Raw genomic sequence first — 21,917 nt, 5'->3', positions numbered from 1 at the left:
GAAGGAAAGACATAATAAAGCTTAGAGCAGAAATAAATGAAATACAGAATAAGAAGACAATAGGAAAGATCAACAAAACTAAGAGCTGATTCTTTGAAAAGATAAACAAATGAAGAAACAAAGAGAGGACCTAAATAAATAAAATTATAAATCGAAGGAAAGACATTAGCACTGGTAACACAGAAATACAAAGGTTCTAAGAGGTTATAGATAATTATACACCAACAACTTGGACAACCTAGAAGAAATGGATAAATTCCTAGAAACACACAACCGACCAAAACTGAATCATAAAGAAACAGAAAATCTGAACAGACTGGAACAGATCGAATCCTAACAAAGAAAAGCTGAGGACCAGATGGTTTCACTGGTGAATTCTATTAATATTTAATGAAGAATTAACATAAATGCTTCTCAAACTCTTACAAAAAATTGAAGATGAGAGACTACTTCCAAATTCATTTATGAGGCCATTGTAAATGATGGTAAAGCCAGATAAGGACACTTGAAGAAAACCAGAGACCAATATCCCTGACATAGATACAAACATTCTCAACAAATTACTAGAAAACCAAATTCAACAGCACATTAAAAAGATCATACACCATAATAAGTGGGATTATTCCTTGGTACAGGATGATTCAACATACACAAATCAATCGATGTGATATAGCACATATTAATAGAATGAAGGACACCAATCACAGTCATTTCAATAGATGTGGAAAAAATATTTGACAAAACTCAGGATCCATTCATGATAAAACCTCTCAACAAATCTGGTATAGAAGGAACACACCTCAACATAACAAAGGCCATATATGACAAACCCACAGGCAGCATCATACTTAATAGTGAAAAGCTGAAAGCTTTTTCCTCTAAGATCAGGAACAAGATAAGTGTGCCTATTCTCACCATTCCTATTCAAGTAGTAGAACTCCTAGTCAGAGAAATAAGGCAAGAAAAAAAGAAGTAAAAGGCACCCAACTCAGAAAGGAAGAAGTAAAACTGTCTCTAAGATGCCATGTTCTTATACACAGAAAATCCTAAAGACTACTCTGCCAAAAAATAAATGAATTCAGTAAAGTTGCAGTATACAAAATCAATATACAAAAATCAGCTGCATTTCCATACACTAACAACAAATAATCTGAAAAACAAATAAAGAACACAATCATATGTACAATTGCATCAAAAAGAATACAATACTTAGGAATAAATGTAAACATGGAAGTGAGAATTTACTCTGAAAACTATAAGACATTGATGAAAGAAAATGAAGAAGTCATAAACAAATGGAAAGCTATTTCATGTTCATGAAGAATATTATTAAAATGTTCATTCTCCTTAAAGCCATCCAGAGATAATGCAATCCCTATCAAGATTCCAATGGCATATTTTTTTTCACAGAAATAGACAAAATAAAATCCTAAAATTCACATGGAACCACAGAAGACCTTGAATAGCCAAAGCAATCCTGAGAAAGAACAAAAACAGAGGCATCACACTTCTTGATTTCAAACTATATTACAAAGCTGTAATAATCAAAACAGTATGGTAGTGGCAGAAAAAAAGACACACAGACCAATGGAACAGAATTGAGAGCCCCGCAGAAAAAAAGATACATAGACTTATGGAACAGAATTGAGAGCCCAGAAATAAACCCATGTGTATATAGTCAACTAAAATTTGACAAAAGAGCCAAGAATACTCAATGGGGAAAATATAGCCTCTTCCATAAATGGTGCTGAGAAAACTGGATATTCACATGCAAAAGAATGAAACTGGACCCCTTTTACTACTCAAAATGTAACTCAAAATGAATTAAAGACTTGAATGTAAGACCTGAAACCAAAAATTGCTAGAAGAAAACATAGAGGAAAAGCTCTTTGACATTGGTTTTGGCAATGATTTCATGGATATGATACCAAAAGCACAAGCAATAAAAGCAAAAATCAAAAAGTATCAAACTAAAAAGAGACTGTATCAAACTAAAAATCAAAAATATCAAAAAGAGACTGTATCAAACTAAAAATCAAAAAGTATCAAACTAAAAAGAGACTGTATCAAACTAAAAAGCTTCTGCGCAGCAAAGGAAACCATCAACAAAACGGAAAGGCAACATATGGAATGGGAGAAAATTTTGCAAACCACATGTCTGATAAGGGGTTAATACCCAAATATATACAGAATTTACACAACCCAAAAGCGAAACAAACTAACAAACAAAACAAGCAAACAATCTGATTTAAAAACACAGGCAAAGGACCAGAATAATTTCTAAAGATATTCGAATGGCTAATAGGTACACGAAAAAGTGCTTAACATCACTAATCATCAGGGAAATGTAAATCAAAACCATCATGAAATAACACCTCAAATCTGTTAAAATAGCTATTATCAAAAAGAACTGAAATAAGTGCTGGCAAGGATGTGGAGAAAGGGGAACACTTGTGCACTGCTTGTGGGAATGTAAATTGGTGCAGCCTCTCTGGAAATCAAGATGGCAGTTCCTCGAAAAATTAAAAATAGTACTACATGATCCAGCAATTTCACTCTGGGTATATATTGGAAGGACATAAATTCACTATGTCAGAGAAATATCTGTACCCTCGTGTTCACTGCAGCATTATTTACAATAGCCAAGACGTGAAAAAATGTGGTATACACACAATGGAATATTATTCAGCCATAAAAAAGAAATCCTGCCTTTTGTGACGACACGGATGAACCTTAAGGACATAAATTAGATGGAGATTTAAATCAGATGGAGAAAGACAAATATTGTATGATCTCAGTTATATGAGATGTCGAAAAACAACAAATAAACTTTTGTTTAAGAGATGAGAATGGGTGAAGGTGGTCAAAGGGTACAAACTTCCTTTTCTACAATGAGTAAGTTCTAGAAATGTAATGTACAACATATGACTATAGTTAATAATGCTGCATTATATATTTGAAAGTTGCTAAGAGAATAAATCTTAAAAATGCTCACACCTTCCAAAAAATTAAAAAAAAAAAGTACTGTGAAATGATGGATGTGATGTCAACTAACTTTGTTGTAATCATTTCAAAATACATATATAAAATCATTGTTGCACATCTTCAACTTACACAATGTTATATGTCAATTATATCTCAATAAAGGTGAAAAAACATTTTAAAAATAAAGATGTTTTACTTCTACTTTTCCAAAAAAAAAAAAAAGAGTTGAGTTGCAACATAGATCTTTCCTATTCTTGGTCCAATGTTTCATCTACTCCAAACTGCTTCTTTAATTCACAGATCGGTTAAAAGAGTAGCTTGTCTTAAAGTAACATTCCTCTACACTGTCTGATTATTTGCTTGGTTTATGTGTCGATATACATGCAAGATGGAGACAAATCTGTATGTTCTCTAGCAAGATTATGATAGCTCTTGGTAAAATACTGGTATTGAAATCATTGAAAATATATCAGCACCAGACACGCTACTGATTATAGCTGCACTTATTACATTTAAGGAACTGGTAAAAAGGGCTATGATGCAAATGGCCAAATATTTTCCTGTGTAACACATCTGATATAAAGTCAATTAAGGGTATGTTTCAATATCTTAGAATTCACGTTTATAATGTGAGACAAGCCTGTAAAGCTGATAGGGGCCAGGATGATGATTTTTTTTTTTGAAAAATTAGAGAACACAGGGGGATAGCCATTTACAATCATTCTGGTATAACGACAAGTACACTGTTTCATTGCAGTTAGATTGCTCCTAAAGTTCTGAAGTGTGAGGGCCCCAAGAATTTCTAATTCACATTTCAAACTATCCTTGATTATTAAAGTGCAATGTATTGATTTAATATTTCCCATTTTCAAGTGTAAAAAAGGAAAAGAAACATAGCACTGTGTTCATTGGCAAGGGCTGAATTGGAAAAGGGTCAGAGCAGTTTAGACAGTAAAATAGAAAGGGGATAAATGTAAGTGGTTCGTAGGCTGATTATCATTAGCTATTATCTAATTTTTCCTTTGTTCACTGAAAATTCACTCAACATAACATAACAGGGGTACATATCATTCAGATTTCAGTTGTGGGAGGGCAGATGCAGAAGAAAAAGACTAATAAAAAAATCAAGTTTTACAATTTCAGATCCTGAGCTGCTAACGAGTAAGCATGAAGGCAAGAGTAGAGGAAGTATGGGTTCCAAAGTTATATACACATAGGTTCAAATCCCAATTATCTCTATTATTTAGGAAAGTAGCTTAATGTTCTGAGCCAGTTTAGTTATCTGTGAATTAGGGTTGATGAGAAAAGTAAATCAGAATGTAAAGTACTGCAATAGTAGGTATTTAATGTTCATTCCTTTCCTACTTCATCCCATCCACTCAAATTATCACTGAAACCCAGATTTACTGATGGTGGTTTGTACCATTAGATAGAGTTAAGATGAAGATTACCTATGAATGATAAAAAAAAATATGCAAGAAAATGGGCTGTTTGACCTGTCATTTAAATGAAATAATATTCTAAAGGAAGAGAAAAAAAAATGGAGGAATAAGGAACAAAGATTCAGAAATTAAGTGGTAAATATTATATCAGATATGAATGTAACTGGTCTATAAAAATTTCGTAAGTGTGAAAACTAAGTATTGTTTAAGGGTAGTACTCAGCGTGTCAAAAAGATAGGAAAAGAATACCATAAAGTAAATTCTACAGACAGTCCACAAATGGAAAAAAAATAGCAGGAAATAATGTTCTATGACAGATGGTACTATACAACTAACAGTTTATAGTACAATAACAACAGCAGCACATATTTTGTGAGTGTTCAATTCTGTTTTCCTATTACTGTGAGAAAGAAACAGTAAGACTCAACCATAATTGAGACATGAAAAAATTAATGAATATAAAATCTAGAATGAAATGTGAGATAAGGAAACTTGAGATTACACTGGACACAAAGGATAACATTAATCTACTACTATACTCATTAAGGAAATGTTTAGTTTATAAGAATATATCCTTAAAGCTGAAAGCTTATTGTTCTCTTACAAATAGAAATATCAACCAATTGAATATCAGGTCCTTATCACCATCCATCCCTCATTTCATGAAATTGAATTTATCAACTTAAACTTTAACTGTAATTAGAGAATAGCAATCATAATATATTATCTTCAGAATGAAAATGGAATTAGGTATCTAACCAATCCTCTTATTTAAAGTAAATGAAATCAAGACCTAGAAATCAACATTACAAATTAAGGAGAAGAATCTGATTTATATTTCTTAAAACAAAGCTATAACATTTAGTTCTATGAGGTTCTGCCCACCACCCTCTATTTTTGTATAGTGCATTGATTTTCTGATAGGTATCTAGCAGTAAAGCCAAAGGCCTTTTCTAAAGGGAACTAGGTAGCTAATAGCCTACATCTAAGTGATGGGTCTAATGTCAAGGTTGATGCTTTGTGACTACCATTTCCTAAAAACAATTGATTAAACCAGGATTGGGCACATGATCCTTCATATGATGAATCCTGGCATGAAAAGATTAGCTAAATCAAGTGGATTTCCTGTCTCAGAAATATGAACCTACTGGGACCATTTACCATTTACCACTTCTCAAAGCAAAAGCTAAAAAGTTATGATGTGAGGGGTAGGTGGCCACCATTAGATTCCATGTGCAAGACAAAATTATAGAGGACAGAAATTTTAAGCAAACAGAGAATGGACCAGCACAGACAGAAGCAAGAAAGCTTTGAGCATGATTACATGGTCCATCATAGTGAGAGCAACTGCTCCTGGGAGCTGCCTTGCTTCCTGATGTCCAGTTCCACAAAAGACCAAAAACAAACAAACAAACAAACAAACAAAAACACCCCAAATCCCCCAAACCCCAAAAACCTACCACTTTCTTTTATGAGTTGCTGCTCCTTAGAACCAAAAAAGCTTAATCAGAGAAGAAATATTAAATATTTAAACATATAATCACATGATTATACATATTATATTATAACAAGCTATTCCAAAAATGTATTTGCTTTAAGTGGAAGGAATGGAATGTTTTAGGGAGTTCTCCAGGAACTGTGGGGTTGGTACAATGAAGGCTGATGACTATCAGGGAAATCATTTTCCTTAGATTGAACACCAGAGTAAATTTGAAAGCTGACGTAAGTCTCTGAGAGTCACTGAGTATAATGAATATACCCAGATGTGTAGAGAGTAAACTAAGTAAGAATAGAAAAAAATCTAAGAATAAAGCCAGCTGCCAGTTCAGGTGTGCAACCCCTTTACAGACAACAGAATTTCTTACCCATCTACTTCCTCTCTCTTCCCCTGCCTTTTCCAAATTATACTATTTTGGTTCTGAGCACTGGCAAACACTGCCGTCAAGGGTAAAAATAACTCACAATATTCATTTTGTTTAAACTTTATACCAGTGGGAAATGTAGGAATGGTGGCAATTTACCCTCATTATGATGCCAGCTTTCAGGTAATACTTGTTTCCCCAAGACTCAGTCCACATCTCAAAGGACCTACAACATCTCATGCATTTCCAGAAGGCATGACTATTTACAAATTTGGTGGACAAACATATGCTTTATTTGAACAAATATAAAAGGGAGGGGCTCCTAACATATTATCATATAAAATTAGATTATACGATAAGATATAATACATTAATAACTTTACTTATCTGGAAAACTAGTTTAGAACCAATAGATAACACATGAAAGAAAATTCACAAGAGGAGATATAACAGTAAACATGGAAATATGCTGACCCTTACTAGTAATCAATAAATGTAATAATGAAGTAATGTCTTCAGACTAATTAGCAAAGATAATTTTATAACAATATCCAACACTGCTAAAGATATGATGAATCAACTTTAATAAATTACTGACTATAGTATAAACTAATACAACATACTGAAAATCTGCTCAGCAATCTGTATCAAGAGCCATATGCATTTCCACACCCTTTATCCTCATGATTACACTTCTGAGACTGTATCTTAAGAATCTTAAATACAGAAAAGAAAGCATTGTTCTCAATGATTTTATCTCAGGTTATTTCTAATACAACAATAAACATATGGGTAAATAACACAACATTCAACTGCTGGGCTATTACACAGCCATTAAAAAAGATGGTTAATTTTGGTAATGACATGGAAAATGTTTCTGATTAGAAAGTGAAAAAAATGATAAAAAGTTGTATATAGGGAACAATTACAAGTAAGTATAAATATACATAAGATAAAGACAGATTATTAAATGAAAAGACTGGAAGAAAATAATGAAAAGCTAGCAGTATATTAGGGTGTTAAGATTATGGGTCCTTTTCTCTTTAAAAAATTATCAATATTGTAGTAGTTATGTTACCTTTATAAGGAAAATAAACATTTCCAATAGTATAATTGCTTAAAGTCATAAATAAGGCAGAGCAAAAGACCCTAGAGAATTTATTTACTATATTATAGTACAATGCTTGCTATTCATAATGACATAATAATCAAAAAGCTTATATTACACTTATTTTTTTTACTTTTTAAGAATGTAAGAAGGTATGAAATAGTTTTTTTGTGAAAATGCTTACAAGTTATGGTATTTAAGAGGTTACATTTTAGTTATAGAAAATTGAAGTAGCAACTTTTGCCCACATTACGCCATTAAAATGAGTAGACACGATTGATTATTGAAAAAAATTTTTTATAGTAATGGGAAAAAAACTGAGTCAAAGCAGAAGAATTATACCAGAAAAGTTATTTTATAATCCCAGAAACCTAGTCTCAGAGAAAGGCTGTCCTGAGAATTAAAAAACAGAAGTTTCACTTTTACTTAGATAATGGAAATTATTATAGATTCTAAACTTGTAATTAGTTTTTTTATCAACTAATTTGGTTTTAATATCTTATATGTAGGGAAATAATTTTCATTGTTATAATAACAAATTAATGTTAAGACATTTAAATGTTTAAATGAACTACCAAAGATATACAGACACAGTAAGACTACTCCAAAATTTAAAATACCACAATTTTCTTTAACATAAAAAAATTTCAAGCATCTCTCACAAACTTCCTAATTTTTCAAAACATTGATGCATAATTCCAGAAGTATCACTTCAGAAAAAAATAGCTAACTTAAATCATATGTTGAACTACAAGGAAAAAATCCTGCAAAAAGGTAAAAAGCCAACAGGAAATTTACATGAGTTTTAGCTTAGAAAGAGGGTCTGTCATTCTTCCATAACAGTTCTCAAGACTTCTTTTGTAGTAACAAGTTCTAGATTCTCTCAATAATCATAATTATAAATATTTTCAGCAAAAATTACTTACTAATGTATAAGAAAATTCTGACTACAGAAATAAATGAGCATATCACAAATAATTTAGTCATTTAGCGACATACTGAACTAAAAGAAGTTAGAGTTCTAGTTCTTTTCATTTTGCTAATCAATTGTTTGTATCTTATACTATTTTACTTTTAAAGAAAATAATTCATAAATCATTTAAATAATTTAAAGTTAACACTCTTAGAAAATAGTAAAACTTTAAGAAAATTATGTTAGAATTGTCTCTGAATTTTTAACGTTTTTCTGCTTAAGGAAGCTAATACAATAAATAAGAAGAGATGCAAAGAAAACATATGCACGCAAATTATCTTAACTTGAAACTAATAGCATAGTTCTGTGTGCCTACGAGGTACACTTACAATTGGTAGATACAGGAGTCTAATGAACTGCCTCAAAAGCACACACTATTTCCATCACAGTAAACCAATTCTTAGAAAGAAAAATAAATTCATTTATTATAAAATAAATTTTCCTAAATCATTTTCCTGGAGTAGGGAAAGAGACACAGAAAGCAATCTTTGTTTTGTCACTCGAAATAAAATTTCAATTAAAAAAAATTTTCATACAGCAACTAATCCCTATTACAATTAATCAAATACACATTCTCTAGTCAAATGTTCATTGTACATTCTTACAGAAGTAGCATGCATATTCTAGAATGAAGAAACTCCAGAAATTAAATCAATAAGCTAACATTAGGCACTTGTATACACAGAATTTTATAACTGAAAACTACAAATACGGTATAAGTCTGGAATGAAAGGGATGAACTAGGAAATTCCTAAGATTTCTTTACTTTATTAAATTCAACGATCCAAAATGTGGCTAGGCATTTGATGAACCTGACTCAAAAGCATTTGAGATGTACAGGAGTTTATAATTCTCAGAACTAGAAAACGATAATTTTACCCAAAATCACAATTTTGTCCTTGTTGCTGAGCAATTTAAACTCTACTAAAATCTCACTGGAGTGTTGATGTGTAGATTCCATTCTACAAATAAAAATTACATCTGATCAGCAAGTAACAACAGCAAAACAAAAACCTTTAGCCCACTAGGATGTAGGGTTAAAATAAAGGTAGGATTTTTAGCAAAGCCTTTCCCTCTTTACGCTTTAACAATTTATTTAAACTTCTCCCATCAACTTCCTACATTAAATCTTAAACTTTTACACCACTCTCTTGATTCTGAGCATACAAGACTCCAGGAAAAACTACCTTTCTCAACTGTTTCATTCATTCATTCATTTTTTGTTTTTAATTTTCAACTATACAGTACATTTGGTTAGACATTTATATAGTTTATAAAACGATCCCCCTAATTGCTCCTTCTCCCCTCTGGTTTTCCACCTAGCCAATATATTAATGCTAACTATATTCCTATCCCCATGACCTTCACCCCATTCTCCCATCCACTGTTTCATTCTTGATTTATGGAGGAGGGAGGCGACGCAGACACTTGAACTCACAGCCACAACCTTCTGGTGCTAACAAGCCCAGTGTAATTTCATGGGGCTTCAGGACAAACTGCCCCCTGCCATGCATGAGTCTTTAAGTCTTCTGTGCCATGAAGAGCCAAAAAAAATCAGTAAACAAGTAGTGTCAGAGATCTGAGGCTCTTGTCTCAGTTCTTCTCTGCACGAAGAATAGCTGGATGGGCAATCCTGTACAAATCTCTTACACTCATTTGGTTCATGTCCTCATCTATAAAGCAACTAAAGACCAAGGTCCTTTCAGCTTCTAGAAGTAAAATATTTAGTTGACTGTAAATAATGAATCTGGTCATACTCCACATATCGAAGTCAGCCTTAACTTCTTTTCTTTATACTTGCTACTGAAATTCTCCAAGCCTTCAGGGAAACTTGTATTCAATTCCATTGTTCAAATGTAGTTCGAGACTACTAAATTACCTATGTGAGAGCTACATGTCACTTGATTCTTTCAATAAATACCTGAGCTCGTATGAAAGGTCACATGACTGTGTCAGGCTTAGGTCACATTCAATATTAAGAACAATCTTTAACTGAAAATGTTAAGAAAAATTTTCATAACTTGGATTTCTATCCAACAGAAATCTTTGCCATTATCCCCTCAAAACTGTGTTAACAGAAAACTATGTAAAACATTATTGAACTAAAAATCAATGGTTCAGTTTAATAGTCTTTTCCTAAATTAAGTCTCATAATATTTTCTAACAAAAGTTTGACAAAGTCTATGGCCATACCACCCACAATGTGCCCAATCTCGTCTGATCTCGGAAGCTAAGCAGAGTCGGGCCTGGTTAGTACTTGGATGGGAGACCACCTAGGAATACCAGGTACTGTAGGCGTTTAAAAAAAAAAAAGTTTGACAAGCAGAATTTTATGAGATAAAACAAACTTTGTGGAACAGATAAGGACTCTTTAGACCTTATACTGCCCATATACTGCCAACTAAAACCACCACAGTAGAATTATCCAAGTATTTTATTTTACCATTCTAAACAATCAATACCAATTAACTCTGAAAACATACAATTTATGCAAAAGTTTGGTAAATTTTACATACAAAATTTAAATATCTTTACTTTTCTTGCTCTTCCTTCTGTCCCAAAGCTCATCAGGGTAAACCCTGATCCATCATTACAAAGAGTTATAATCCAGATTTAGAAATTTAATATCAACCTTTTGATATGAGGTCTTTGTCTCTGATCTATATATCTGATTTATGATCTATAAAATGAGATGACTAACAGTACCTCATCTCATGGAGTTGTTATGAGGATAAAATGGCAAAGGTTCCATTAAAAAATTTTTTTCTCTGTCTAAAAATACAACAACTAAGTGTAATATAAAACCCTGGACTGGATCCTGTACAGGAAGAAAAAAATGTTATAAAGGATGTAAATGGGACAGATGACAAAATTGTAATGCAGATTGTAAATAACTACACTTCCTGGATTTGATAACAATACATGATTTCAAGAAAAGAAATCATGGCTCTTAAGATATACACGTTAAGGTATTAAGGGATAAAAGGACAAGATATATACAACCTACTATCGAATAATCAAAAAAATAATAATCGTGTGTGTGTGTGCATGTGTGTGGGTGGTAGAGAGAATATGGCAAAATGTTAAGAACTGGTGAATCCAGGTGAAGTATATATGGGAGTTCTCTGAATTATTTTCACAACTTCTAAGTTTAAAATTATTTAAAATATCTTTTAAAAAACCCACCTTTTTTACCCTCCACTACTACTCAATTTCTCCACTCACTTCCATTCACAGAAATAACTTCAAAGCTGTGTAGAGACACCATCTCTCCCTTCTTTACTCCACTTCACTGAGACTGAGACTTCCTTGTTGCCAACCCAATGATTTCTTCTTGGTCTCACTGTAATTTCTCCACAGTGCTGAACACAGGCAACCATTCACTTCTTTGCCTGTGGCATCACATCTCCCTGGTTTTCCATTTATTTCACTGAGTGCTCTTAGTCTCCTTTGCTGGCTCCCCTATCCCTAAATATCCTAGGTCTCTTTTCTCTATCTATGTGATCTCATCCAGTCCATTAAATAGCACTCCAGACTCAAGTATCCAATGTCTTATAAGACATGACCACTTGTTTGTTAAATGGGTATCTTATTCTTTGCTGGATAAAAAAGAACTCTTGATTCTCTTCCCTATCCCATTCAAATCTGCTCCTCCTCCAGTTGTCCAATACCACTAAATGCTACTATAGTTTATCCAGTTGTTCAGGTCAAAATACTAAGGGTCATCTTTGATTTTTCTCAAACTCCATGTCTTAACCATCAGCCAGTATTGTCAAAATATGCCTTCAAATATACTGTCTGACCACTTCTTATCTTCTCCACCATCTACCCTAGTCTAGATAGCATTTTCTACAAGAGTGTGGTCTACTACAATAGGTTTCCCTGCCTTCTCTTCTGTTCCTTGACAGGAACAAAACAGCAAAAGTGAACAAAAAATATCACGTCTTCTATCAAAACCTTCCAATAGGTTTTTCACCACACTTAAAATAAAACCTCATATCCTTACCACACCCTACAAAGTTGCACCTGATCTGGGCTCCTATCTCTCTGCACTAATCTTCTAACGGTCCCTGTCCCCATTTTCACTATGTTCCACTTTTTTTTTTTTTTGGTAGTTCCTTGATAATATTATGCTTGTTCCCACCTAAGACTCTTTACTGTTGCATACTCTTTCTTCAAATATTCATACTGCTCACTTCTCCTCATTCAGACTGCTGGCCAAATATGACATATAAGAAAGGCAAAGGTTCTTCTCTATCCCATTATTCTATATTTCCTCTCACTGCCTTAGTTAGTACCTACTTTTCCCCCCTTTCTCTTCATTAAGAAAAATCTTTAAAGGAAAAATGTGACTTTCTCAGTGTACAAAAAAATGTAAACAATACAGATAAAATTCAAGTTCCCTTCAAGTAACTCTTCTAATCCTGGTCTCCTCCCCGGAGGTACTCTTTAACTTCCATTTGATGTATATCCTTATAGAGCTGTTTTCTGTGTATTTAAATACACGTTTCTGTAGAAAAGTTTTGTGTTCTATAAAAATTCATGTAAAATATGCCTTGGCTTTCCTACCCATTATACATAGCTTTATTTCATTACTAACTTCAGTATGGTTTATTGATGAACTTAACCTATATACAATTTTGCACAATTCATTTATCAAAGATTTACTGAGTGCCTACTATATTCTGGGAACTGTTCTGATTGTGGCAGATAAAGCAATAAATAAAACAAAGATCTTCACTTTCTTGGGAGCTTACATTCTTTCAGGAGAAAGACAACAGTATATATATTGCAAACTTTTTCTGCAAAGGGCCAGACAGTAAATATTCTAAGCTTTGCAACTCACATGTCTGTTGTATATTCTTTTTGTTTTACAACCTTTTAGAAATGTAAAACCATTCTTGGCTCATAGGCTGTACAGACACAGGCCACAGGGCAATGGAACTCTGGATTGCTGACCCCTGATATAGTGTGTTAGAAGGTGGTACATGCTATCCAAAAATCAAGAATCCAGGATAAGAAGGATGCAGTAGGGTGTTAAATAGGGTGTTTAGAGAATGTGAAATCTGAACAAAGACCTGGAGGAAAGGTCAAATAGATATTTGGGAGAAGTACATTCCAGACAGCTGAACTGGCTAAAGCAAAGGCCCTAACGTACATTTATGATATAACAAGTGAGCAAGGAGGGAAAGCGGTAGTGGAAAATGAGGTCAGGAAGGAAAAGTGAAAGGGGAGTGTGTTGGGCAGATTATGTAAAGCCTTGTAGTCTATTGTAAGGACTAGATTTTCTGAGTGAAAAAGAGAGTCATTGCAGGGCTTTGAGTAGAGAAGTGACAGAGATTGTCTTAATTTATAAAAGGGTTGCCCTGGTTAGTACATTGAGAAAAGACTGTTGGGAGGGGCTAGCGTAAAATGGAGACACCAGGTAGTAACCCATTTAAGCAATCCAAGGAGATATGACAGTAGTGGTTTGGACCAGGGTGGTGGCAGCAGAGAAAGTGAGGCATGGTAAAATTCTGGATATATTTCGATGATATAGAAAAAAACAGGTTATCCTGAAAGAATAGATTTGAAGAGGCAAAGTCAAGAATAACTCTAAGATTTTAGCCTGAGCTTTTGGGAGGATGGAGCCACTGACATACAGAAATGGGGAAGTCTATGAGGATGAAGTTTAGAAGTTTAGTTTTGAACATGCTGAGTTTGATGTCTATTATTAGGCATTTAGGTAGAGATGTTGAATAGGCAGTTGAACATATTAGAGGAGTTAGAGACCTTGAGGCAAAAGATCTAAATCTGGGTATTGCTGGCATTTAAATGGTATTTAAAGCCATGAGACTGAATGAGATTATCAATGAAGTGAATAAAGATAGGAAAACAAAAAACAAACAAATGAAAAAATAAGGGCTGACCCCTGGGGCTCTACAACATGAAGAGGTGTGTGAGAAGAAAGGCAAAGGAAAAGTACCAGGAGCCAGCACTGAGATAGGAGATAACCAGGGGTATGTGGCAAAGCAAAGACCGGAAAGTAAAGAAGAAAGTGTTTCAAAGGGAACAAATAGTTGTGTTAAATGTTGTAGACAGGCCAAGTAAGATGAACACAATCAATGGTATCCAGCATTTGGCAACATGAAGTTACTGGAGAACCTGAAGAACTGTTTCAATGGTCATCATAGTGCAAACAAAGGCCTAACGAGAAGTGGGTTTAACACAGCATGGGAGGAGAAAACTGGCAATAGCAAGTACTGACAACTTTTTTGAGGAATAATGCTGTAAAGTTAAAAAAGAGAACAAGTGGTGAAGAGGGTGGATCGACTTTTCTTTTGTTTAAAGATGGGAGAAATAATAGCATGTCTATTTGCTGATAGAAATAATCCAATAAAGAAAAAGACTGATGTGGAAGGAGAGAAGTTGAAGTAACGTCATTGAGCAGATGAGAGAATGGGATCTAGTACAAAAGCAGACAGTGACATGAACAGGTAGTCTAAGGTATCAAGGAGGAAGACAGCATATATTGATGAAGATGCTGGTAGGTACATGGGGTGATGTCAGTGGAAATTTTCTGACTGCTTCGGTTTTCTTCGCAAAGTAGAAACCAATGTCATGAGATGAAAGTGAGGATAGGAAAAAAAGATATTGCAGGTTTGAAGAAGATAATGAAATAGTCATTTAGAAGAGTGAACAGAGTAGGAAAATAGAGTACAATCAACAGGCAGCATTAAGGACCCACTTGAGGTACATGGTCATTGTAGTTGTGTATTTTCTTCCAGCCACACTAAGGTACATAGGCACAGGTGCAAAGAAAACAAAGAGTTGCTTTAACAGGGACTGTAGTTCTACCAAAGAAGCAAAGAGCAAGGGAGCAGACCCAAAGCAGTGATTAAAATAATTAACCATGGAATTTAAGTTTAAGAAAGGGAGTGAAACATCAAGAGGTGAGTGGCAGGGAAAAAGTAATAAGATCAATGGACTGGAAATTCCATTGGGGTCCAAAGATGGTTGAGCCTCAGATACTAACGAGGAGTAGTGAACTACAAAAATAAGAAGTAAGGTCACACAGTAGAATACATGAAATGCTAACTGTGGAGGGACTGTAGTTGTTGACCATGCAAGAGGGTATCACTATGAAGTGACAGACAGGGTAGATGAGAAGAGCACTGGAGGAAAGGTCTAGGAAATGAAAGGCCAAGTACTGGAAAGATCAGTTATGTATACTCTTTTCAATTTCAGTACAAAGATTGAGATGGTACTGGAGAGAAGGGCAATGAGCCTGGAGCTAAAATAATTTAAAAACGAGGACTAATGACCTGGAAGTTAGTAGCTGATTGCAATCATGAAGGACAGTATTATATAATGTGATGACATAACCACAAATCCAAGATTTTTAGGGAGAATGGAGAACAGACTGCAAGCAGCAAAGAGATGCATGGCAGACACCTTTCCCACCTGTAGGAACGGTGTCAAGGAGAGCTATGGAAAACACAACAGCCAAACTGCACACACAAAAAATTTAGGTTTCCATAAGAGCAAGAAAGTGAAGGAAATGTTTAAGCATAGGTTGAGGCTGGATTTTGCAGATGATGGACTGTAAATTCCAGCAAGCACAGTAAAAAAATATGAAGAGTTGGGAATGGGTTTTAGAAAAAAGGTGACAAATATAGACCCTTTTATGAACTGGAGTGCAGGTGAGGAAAGGTGACCTGTAAGTCTGGAAGTTCTGTTGCTACTGACAAAGACATATTGAAAACAAATAACTTCTAATATACCCATATGGTTCTCTACAAAATGGAAATTGCTGAATCAAAATGTTTTTACTTTAAAACCAAAAGGGCTATACTGATTTATTCAATGTATGAATAAACGTATTTCCCTACAACCTTGTCAATACATACTAGCAAAACTTCTTCATTTTTGCCAATATGATGGGTAAAAAAATTTCAGTTTTACTTTGCAGTTCCCTATTGGTGGTGTAGAACATTTCTTCATATTTATTGGCTAACTGTATTTCCTCTTCTGTGAATCTGTCCATTTAAAAAATTGAGCTGTCTTTTCTTATTACTTTATAGTGCTAAAAAATAATCTTTTTCTATATTATTCTGCTCTTAATGATTCATACAAATCAATGTTGTAAATTTCTCCTTTCAAATCTTTCAATGGCTTGTGCTAGGGCAACACAGGCTCAGCTGGTTATCTCTTCCTCAAATCCCTCTACTTTATACCATTAGTTTCAATAAGGTCTGTGACAGCTTTTGCAATACAATGGCTGAGCTGGTAAGGCCCACAAAGCGGAAAATACTGTGCGGTCCTCTATAGAAAAAGTCTGTGGACTCCTATTCTATACCTTTTAGGGCCTCTGGACTGCTTAGAGTTTCAAGAACACAAAAGATCCTTAACTTTGCTGACATACTCTCTGAAGTGCTTCTCCAAATCCCCCCGAAATACCTGCACCATTTCTTTAACTCTTCATGGAATCTATTACTAGTCCTCTTGGGTGCCTCCACAGACATATCATAAAAGCTGTAGCTATACTTCATTGCACTTTTTTGTTTACATCTCTCTCTCTCACGTAGTACATAAATCTTTTGAAGACAAGGGACAATCCAAGCACTAATAAATGTTTAGTGAATGAATAAATGGCACACAAAGTCCTTCATAATTAGCCATCATCCTCAGTATTTTCCTGTTTTTCTATTATCCAGTCAGAATAAACTATTTTTATTTCATTATTTTCCAAAAACATTATTTCTAATGGCAGTATAATGATAAATGTTTTATATTCGTTTCTTTATAATTTTGGTTGATACCACCTACTCCTAATAATTTATTTGTATCTATTTAGTACATTCATGATTTGCTGAAATATTCTCTTCCCTAATTTTGTTAGTAAAGACAAAAACAATGGAATCTTGGCCTTTCTGGGATCAACCTTCTCATCTATGGCTGTAACTTCTGCATCTGAGGATTAATGGGCTCCACTGATAATTATTTTCTTAATGGCTTGAGAGTGGTTCAAAGTCAACTATAAAAATGCAACTCGATTTTTTTTTTGCTTGCGTTTTCAGTATAAAATTAATCTCCCACACCTTGTGGGTAGTCTTATACTCCTTATCTGGAATGCCTCTATTATTTTTTTGTTTTTATCTTTATTAAGACTCTGTCAAGGATTTTACTAAGTGTATTTTTCAGTATAGTTATTTAATGGGCCGTTGTCATTTCACTGAACCCCCAAATTTTATGTATTTTTTTCTCCCCTATTCATGTTGAGGTCATTACTAAGAGTATTTCAACCACAAATGCTTGCTGCATTTATTTTAGAAACCAACTCTATGTATTTATTACCAATTACATCTCATCCAGATAAAGAGTATTTTTCCTTTTCTAAAATGTGTATAGATAGTTAAGCCTTGTTTAACTAATTTACCCATTCATAACTTCCAGCTCAGTTTCACTATCTTAATAATGTGGTCTATGATCTACAGTTAGATTCACTGTTATGGTGAATTATAAGATTCTGTAGTCATTCAATGCATATGTGTTCAGTATAAGGATTTGAATATGTATATTATATAAAATTTTATAAGTAAAAGAGCATGAGATTTGAAACCAGGCAGACCTAGATTCCGATCCAGCCTTGAATACTCTGAGACCTTGGGCAAAGTATTTACCTTTCTATACTTCAGTTCTCCCATATCAGCAAAATGGAAGTAACTCCCTTAGTGTAACACATGGCTATGATAATGAGCATAACAGATCTAAAAGTAACAATGCATGCTAAATGCCTACAAATAATGCCCTGTATATTAAATGGGAAAAATGTTAATCCACTCCCTCTTCCTTCCCATCTCAAGCAATAAGAGCAATAAATGCTGGGCTCCTTAATTTAAGTCCATTATTAAATTCCCTTTAAGTAAAAGAAATTTGGTAATATGGACCATGAGCTTTGGATGTTTATTTACTCTGATTCGATATTTTCACTTTGAAGAATCTATCTTTTTATTTATTTTTTTTATTATTATTATTTATGCCTATAGCACCTGGTATTCCTAAGTGGTCTCCCATCCAAGTACTAACCAGGCCAGACCTTGCTTAGCTTTCAAGATCAGACACTGGGCTTGTGGCATGGCCGTAGACCATGGACCGTGGCTCCACTGGGGAGCGAACCCAAGACCTTCTGCGTGTAAAGCAGATGTGCTAACTGCTATACTATGGAACCACGTCCCAGGGAAACTATCTTATAACTGCAAAAAAATTAGAAACTTGCTAACTGTCCAACAGGAAAATGTTTAATTATGAGAAAACACAAATATGTGGTTATTTAAAAAGATGCTGACAAAGTAATTTAATAGCATGAGAAAATGTTTACTGTGCTAGGTGAAAAAAAGAGAAGCAAAATTATTCATATAATAAAGTCTCAACTGTGTAAAAATCAAATTAAAAAAAAATATTGGAAGGAAATGCACCAAAGAGTTTACTGAAGTTATCTCATAGTCCCGATATTAGTGATCATTGTTTTATGGTTGTTTTCTAAAATTCCAGTGATGATGATGATGATAAGAGCGATTATTATTTATGGAGTGTTTACTATATAGGCCCAATTCTAAGAGCTTATTGCATTAACTCATTTAATCCTCATAGCATTATGAGACAAGGAAATTGAGGCACAGTGAAATTAAGTCACTTGCCCATGGTCACACAGATAATTACAGAAGGTGCCAAGATTTGAATCCAAGAACTCTGGCTCTACAGCTCCTGTTCTTAACTGCTACACTACACTGAAAAGATCTGCTTTGTTTTTAAATTTTAACCATTAAAAAGGCATATGTCAATTTAAATCTTCTTGTCTTTCAATTATCTTCTTTCTTTCAGTTCTGAGTTCAAATATTCGCTCTGCCATTGGTGCTGTTTTGAAATAAGATGCCACCACTTCTGTATGGGTTCTGTCAACTCCAGAAAGTTCTAAGACAAATCTAGACCCCTATTTCCTGTTCCAATATCACATTTAACTACTGAGATTCTGGAACTCTAACATTCTTATTTATGACACCTACTGACAGTAGTCAAAGAATTCTAGTAAGGAGGTCTTGGAGCAACCAAACGTGGCTTCTAGGAACTCTCTTCTACACTAACACTCATCCGTGTAAGTACAAATCTACTCTTACCACCCTTGCAAACATCTGTCTTCCACTATAAAGTTCGCCCCCTCTATTACCCAGGAGACCACTCTCACTTGCCTATACCCACCAGATCTACCTATCATGGCACTGGCTGAACGAGACTAAGAAAGATCCCCAAGGTCTGGGGAATTTCGTGGTCCCTGATCCTTCCTTTTTGAGGGTGGCATTATTCTCAATTGTTTTTAAAAACTTAATCAGTTAATCAATCACTTTGATTCTCTCAGCTTTCTTACCCTTTTTCTGGTAAATCAAATTGATTTTTTGGACCAAGATCTTTTGGCAACAATATGTATTCAAATATCAATCCTTGGATGAAATATTCATAATTAATACCATGTACAATAAAAATAACTCCCACTTACTGCTGTGTTCCCCTGTAGTTTATATCTGATAATTTTTTTCATTATATATGTCACTTGGTTTAGCTTCCTTTATAACCATATTTCTTTCTTTAAAAATAATATTTGCAGGATCCAACATGGTTAAACAAAAGCAATTCTTTTAAATATAGAACATTTACATTTCAATGTAGTTTGTTTACAGTATTTAGAAAAATTAAGTAAATGTGATGGCCTTAACATTATATAAAGACTAGTCATAACAATAATGAATACAGGTGTTGATAATGGAAACATTTACAACCAGAATCATATATATTTTTACCAAAATCTTATCCTACTCACAATACATAATGCTAATAAGCTTCATTACTTTAAAAGATTTTTATAGACTGAAACATCAGTGGGAGGAATTTAATAATTCCCTGAATACCTAAGAGGAAACTGTAACCACATCAAGACTGATTCAGGCAGGGGGCCCTTTTAGGAAAAAGAAAATGGAGCACTCGTAGTTTATTAGGTTCACAGTAAATTGGATTAAGTAAAAACCGTACTGCAAAACTGCTATACATTTATGCATTACATATGCCAGAGAGTAAAAAAGAAATCTGCACCTTCAAACGAATTAATATTTCTCTTCTGCGGTTGCAAGTTTTCAACTTGCCGGAGTCATTCTCTAAGAATGGGGTGCAGGGCAGGGTAAAAGTGGAAAACAGAACAGTTTCCCAAAAAACGGAATCCTTCCTTGCTTCACTAAATATAACTTACCTACCATTCTAATATGAAAGCTTAGATATAATATGGAAACAAAATCCAAAAGGAACTTTTGTTATCTTGAAAACGAGCACATCTGAACAGCCATTTTACAACCTTACATTTCCAAATACCTATTACACGATATTATTTGTATCTTAAAAACATCTTTTTAGTTAAAAAAAAGTACCACTTATGCACTCATTATTGAAGTCATCACTGTTTCAAAGCAGGATTGTTATTAAGCTTCTTATACAACTGTCAAAATCAATTTGTGGATAGCCTCCAACTTTAAATTTCTACATTTATATTTGCTGATAGACCAAAATAATTACTGACTGGTAAGATAATGGACTTAAAATTGTAAGCAATCCTTGCAAAATCCAGTTGATTTTGTAATCTGTAAACAAATAGGCGATCAGTTTTAAAGGAGGAACGCCATTCTCAAAACAGGTTGATTGTGGTAGTCGGTGTGCTCCTCAGTAGCTGTCCCCTGTTGCGTGTTCGCGTGAGAGAAGTACAAAAGGGTAGAAGGGCAAAAAACAAACCCACGCGAAACCCATAGTTACAAACATTAAAATTATGTAAACATGTCGTGAAGCCAGGAGGCCCCAAGGGGAAAGAATCGCCTGGAGAAAGCGATCAGCTAGCTGAGCGTGGAAGCGATGGTGTGTGCGAGCCGGGGAATCCCGGGCACAGGGGCCCGGGCGGGGACAAAGACGGGCCATCAGGGGCAGCGAACGTCAGTGCCCAGAACTGGCGAGAAGCAGCCGTCCCGAGGCGGCGACTGCGGCACCCAGGGCCCTCAAAGCCGCGGTTTAATCGACAGGGCAAAGCTGTCCCTCTCCTTTCCGCCGCTCTCACGGGCTCTAGGCTCAGACCTCGGACACCTGAGGAGCCGCCGCCCGCCCCCTGCCCCAGTCCCGCAGGACACCAGGGGCGGCAGCTGTTGGGCTTAGAACCGCGCAGCCGCCGGCGCCTGGCTCCAAACGGCCGGGCGGGGACCCGGAGGGCGGCGAGTTCGGCGCCTCTCCCTGCGGCCTGTCACCTAGCTTCAGAACAGTTGGCCTCTGCTCCCGCCCTCCAGTCCGGGGCCGCTCACCCTCAAGCCACCTACCCGGTCCCACACCATCCCAGAGGCCTCCGGCGCTCGGGCCCTCTGCCGAAGCGGCGTTGCCTCCGGTCCGGGGCCTGAAATGGCTGCGGAACAAAGAAAATCTGGGCTCGGGCGAGCGCGGGTCCGATTGGCCGGGGGGCGGGGCCCGCCGCGGGAACGTTCGGCGGC

General features: G+C 35.1%; 1 protein-coding gene and 1 pseudogene across 1 annotated transcript in view; one reads left to right on the top strand and one right to left on the bottom strand.

Annotated features, from left to right (window-relative positions):
• Positions 1-21,898, bottom strand: part of TNPO1 (transportin 1) — an 84,925-nt gene extending 63,027 nt beyond the window's left edge. The window contains exon 1 of the mRNA XM_039870177.1: positions 21,750-21,898. Coding sequence (XP_039726111.1) covers positions 21,750-21,764 — 15 coding nt within the window. The 5' untranslated portion in view covers positions 21,765-21,898. The remainder of the gene's footprint in view (positions 1-21,749) is intronic.
• Positions 10,550-10,668, top strand: LOC120608308 (uncharacterized; annotated as a pseudogene).
• Positions 21,899-21,917: the final 19 nt, after the last annotated feature.

The sequence above is a fragment of the Pteropus medius genome, unplaced genomic scaffold (assembly GCF_902729225.1).
Source record: "Pteropus medius unplaced genomic scaffold, Ma_sr-lr_union100, whole genome shotgun sequence".
In the NCBI taxonomy this organism is placed as follows: Eukaryota; Metazoa; Chordata; class Mammalia; order Chiroptera; family Pteropodidae; genus Pteropus; species Pteropus medius.
This window is presented reverse-complemented; position numbering and strand designations above follow the sequence as displayed.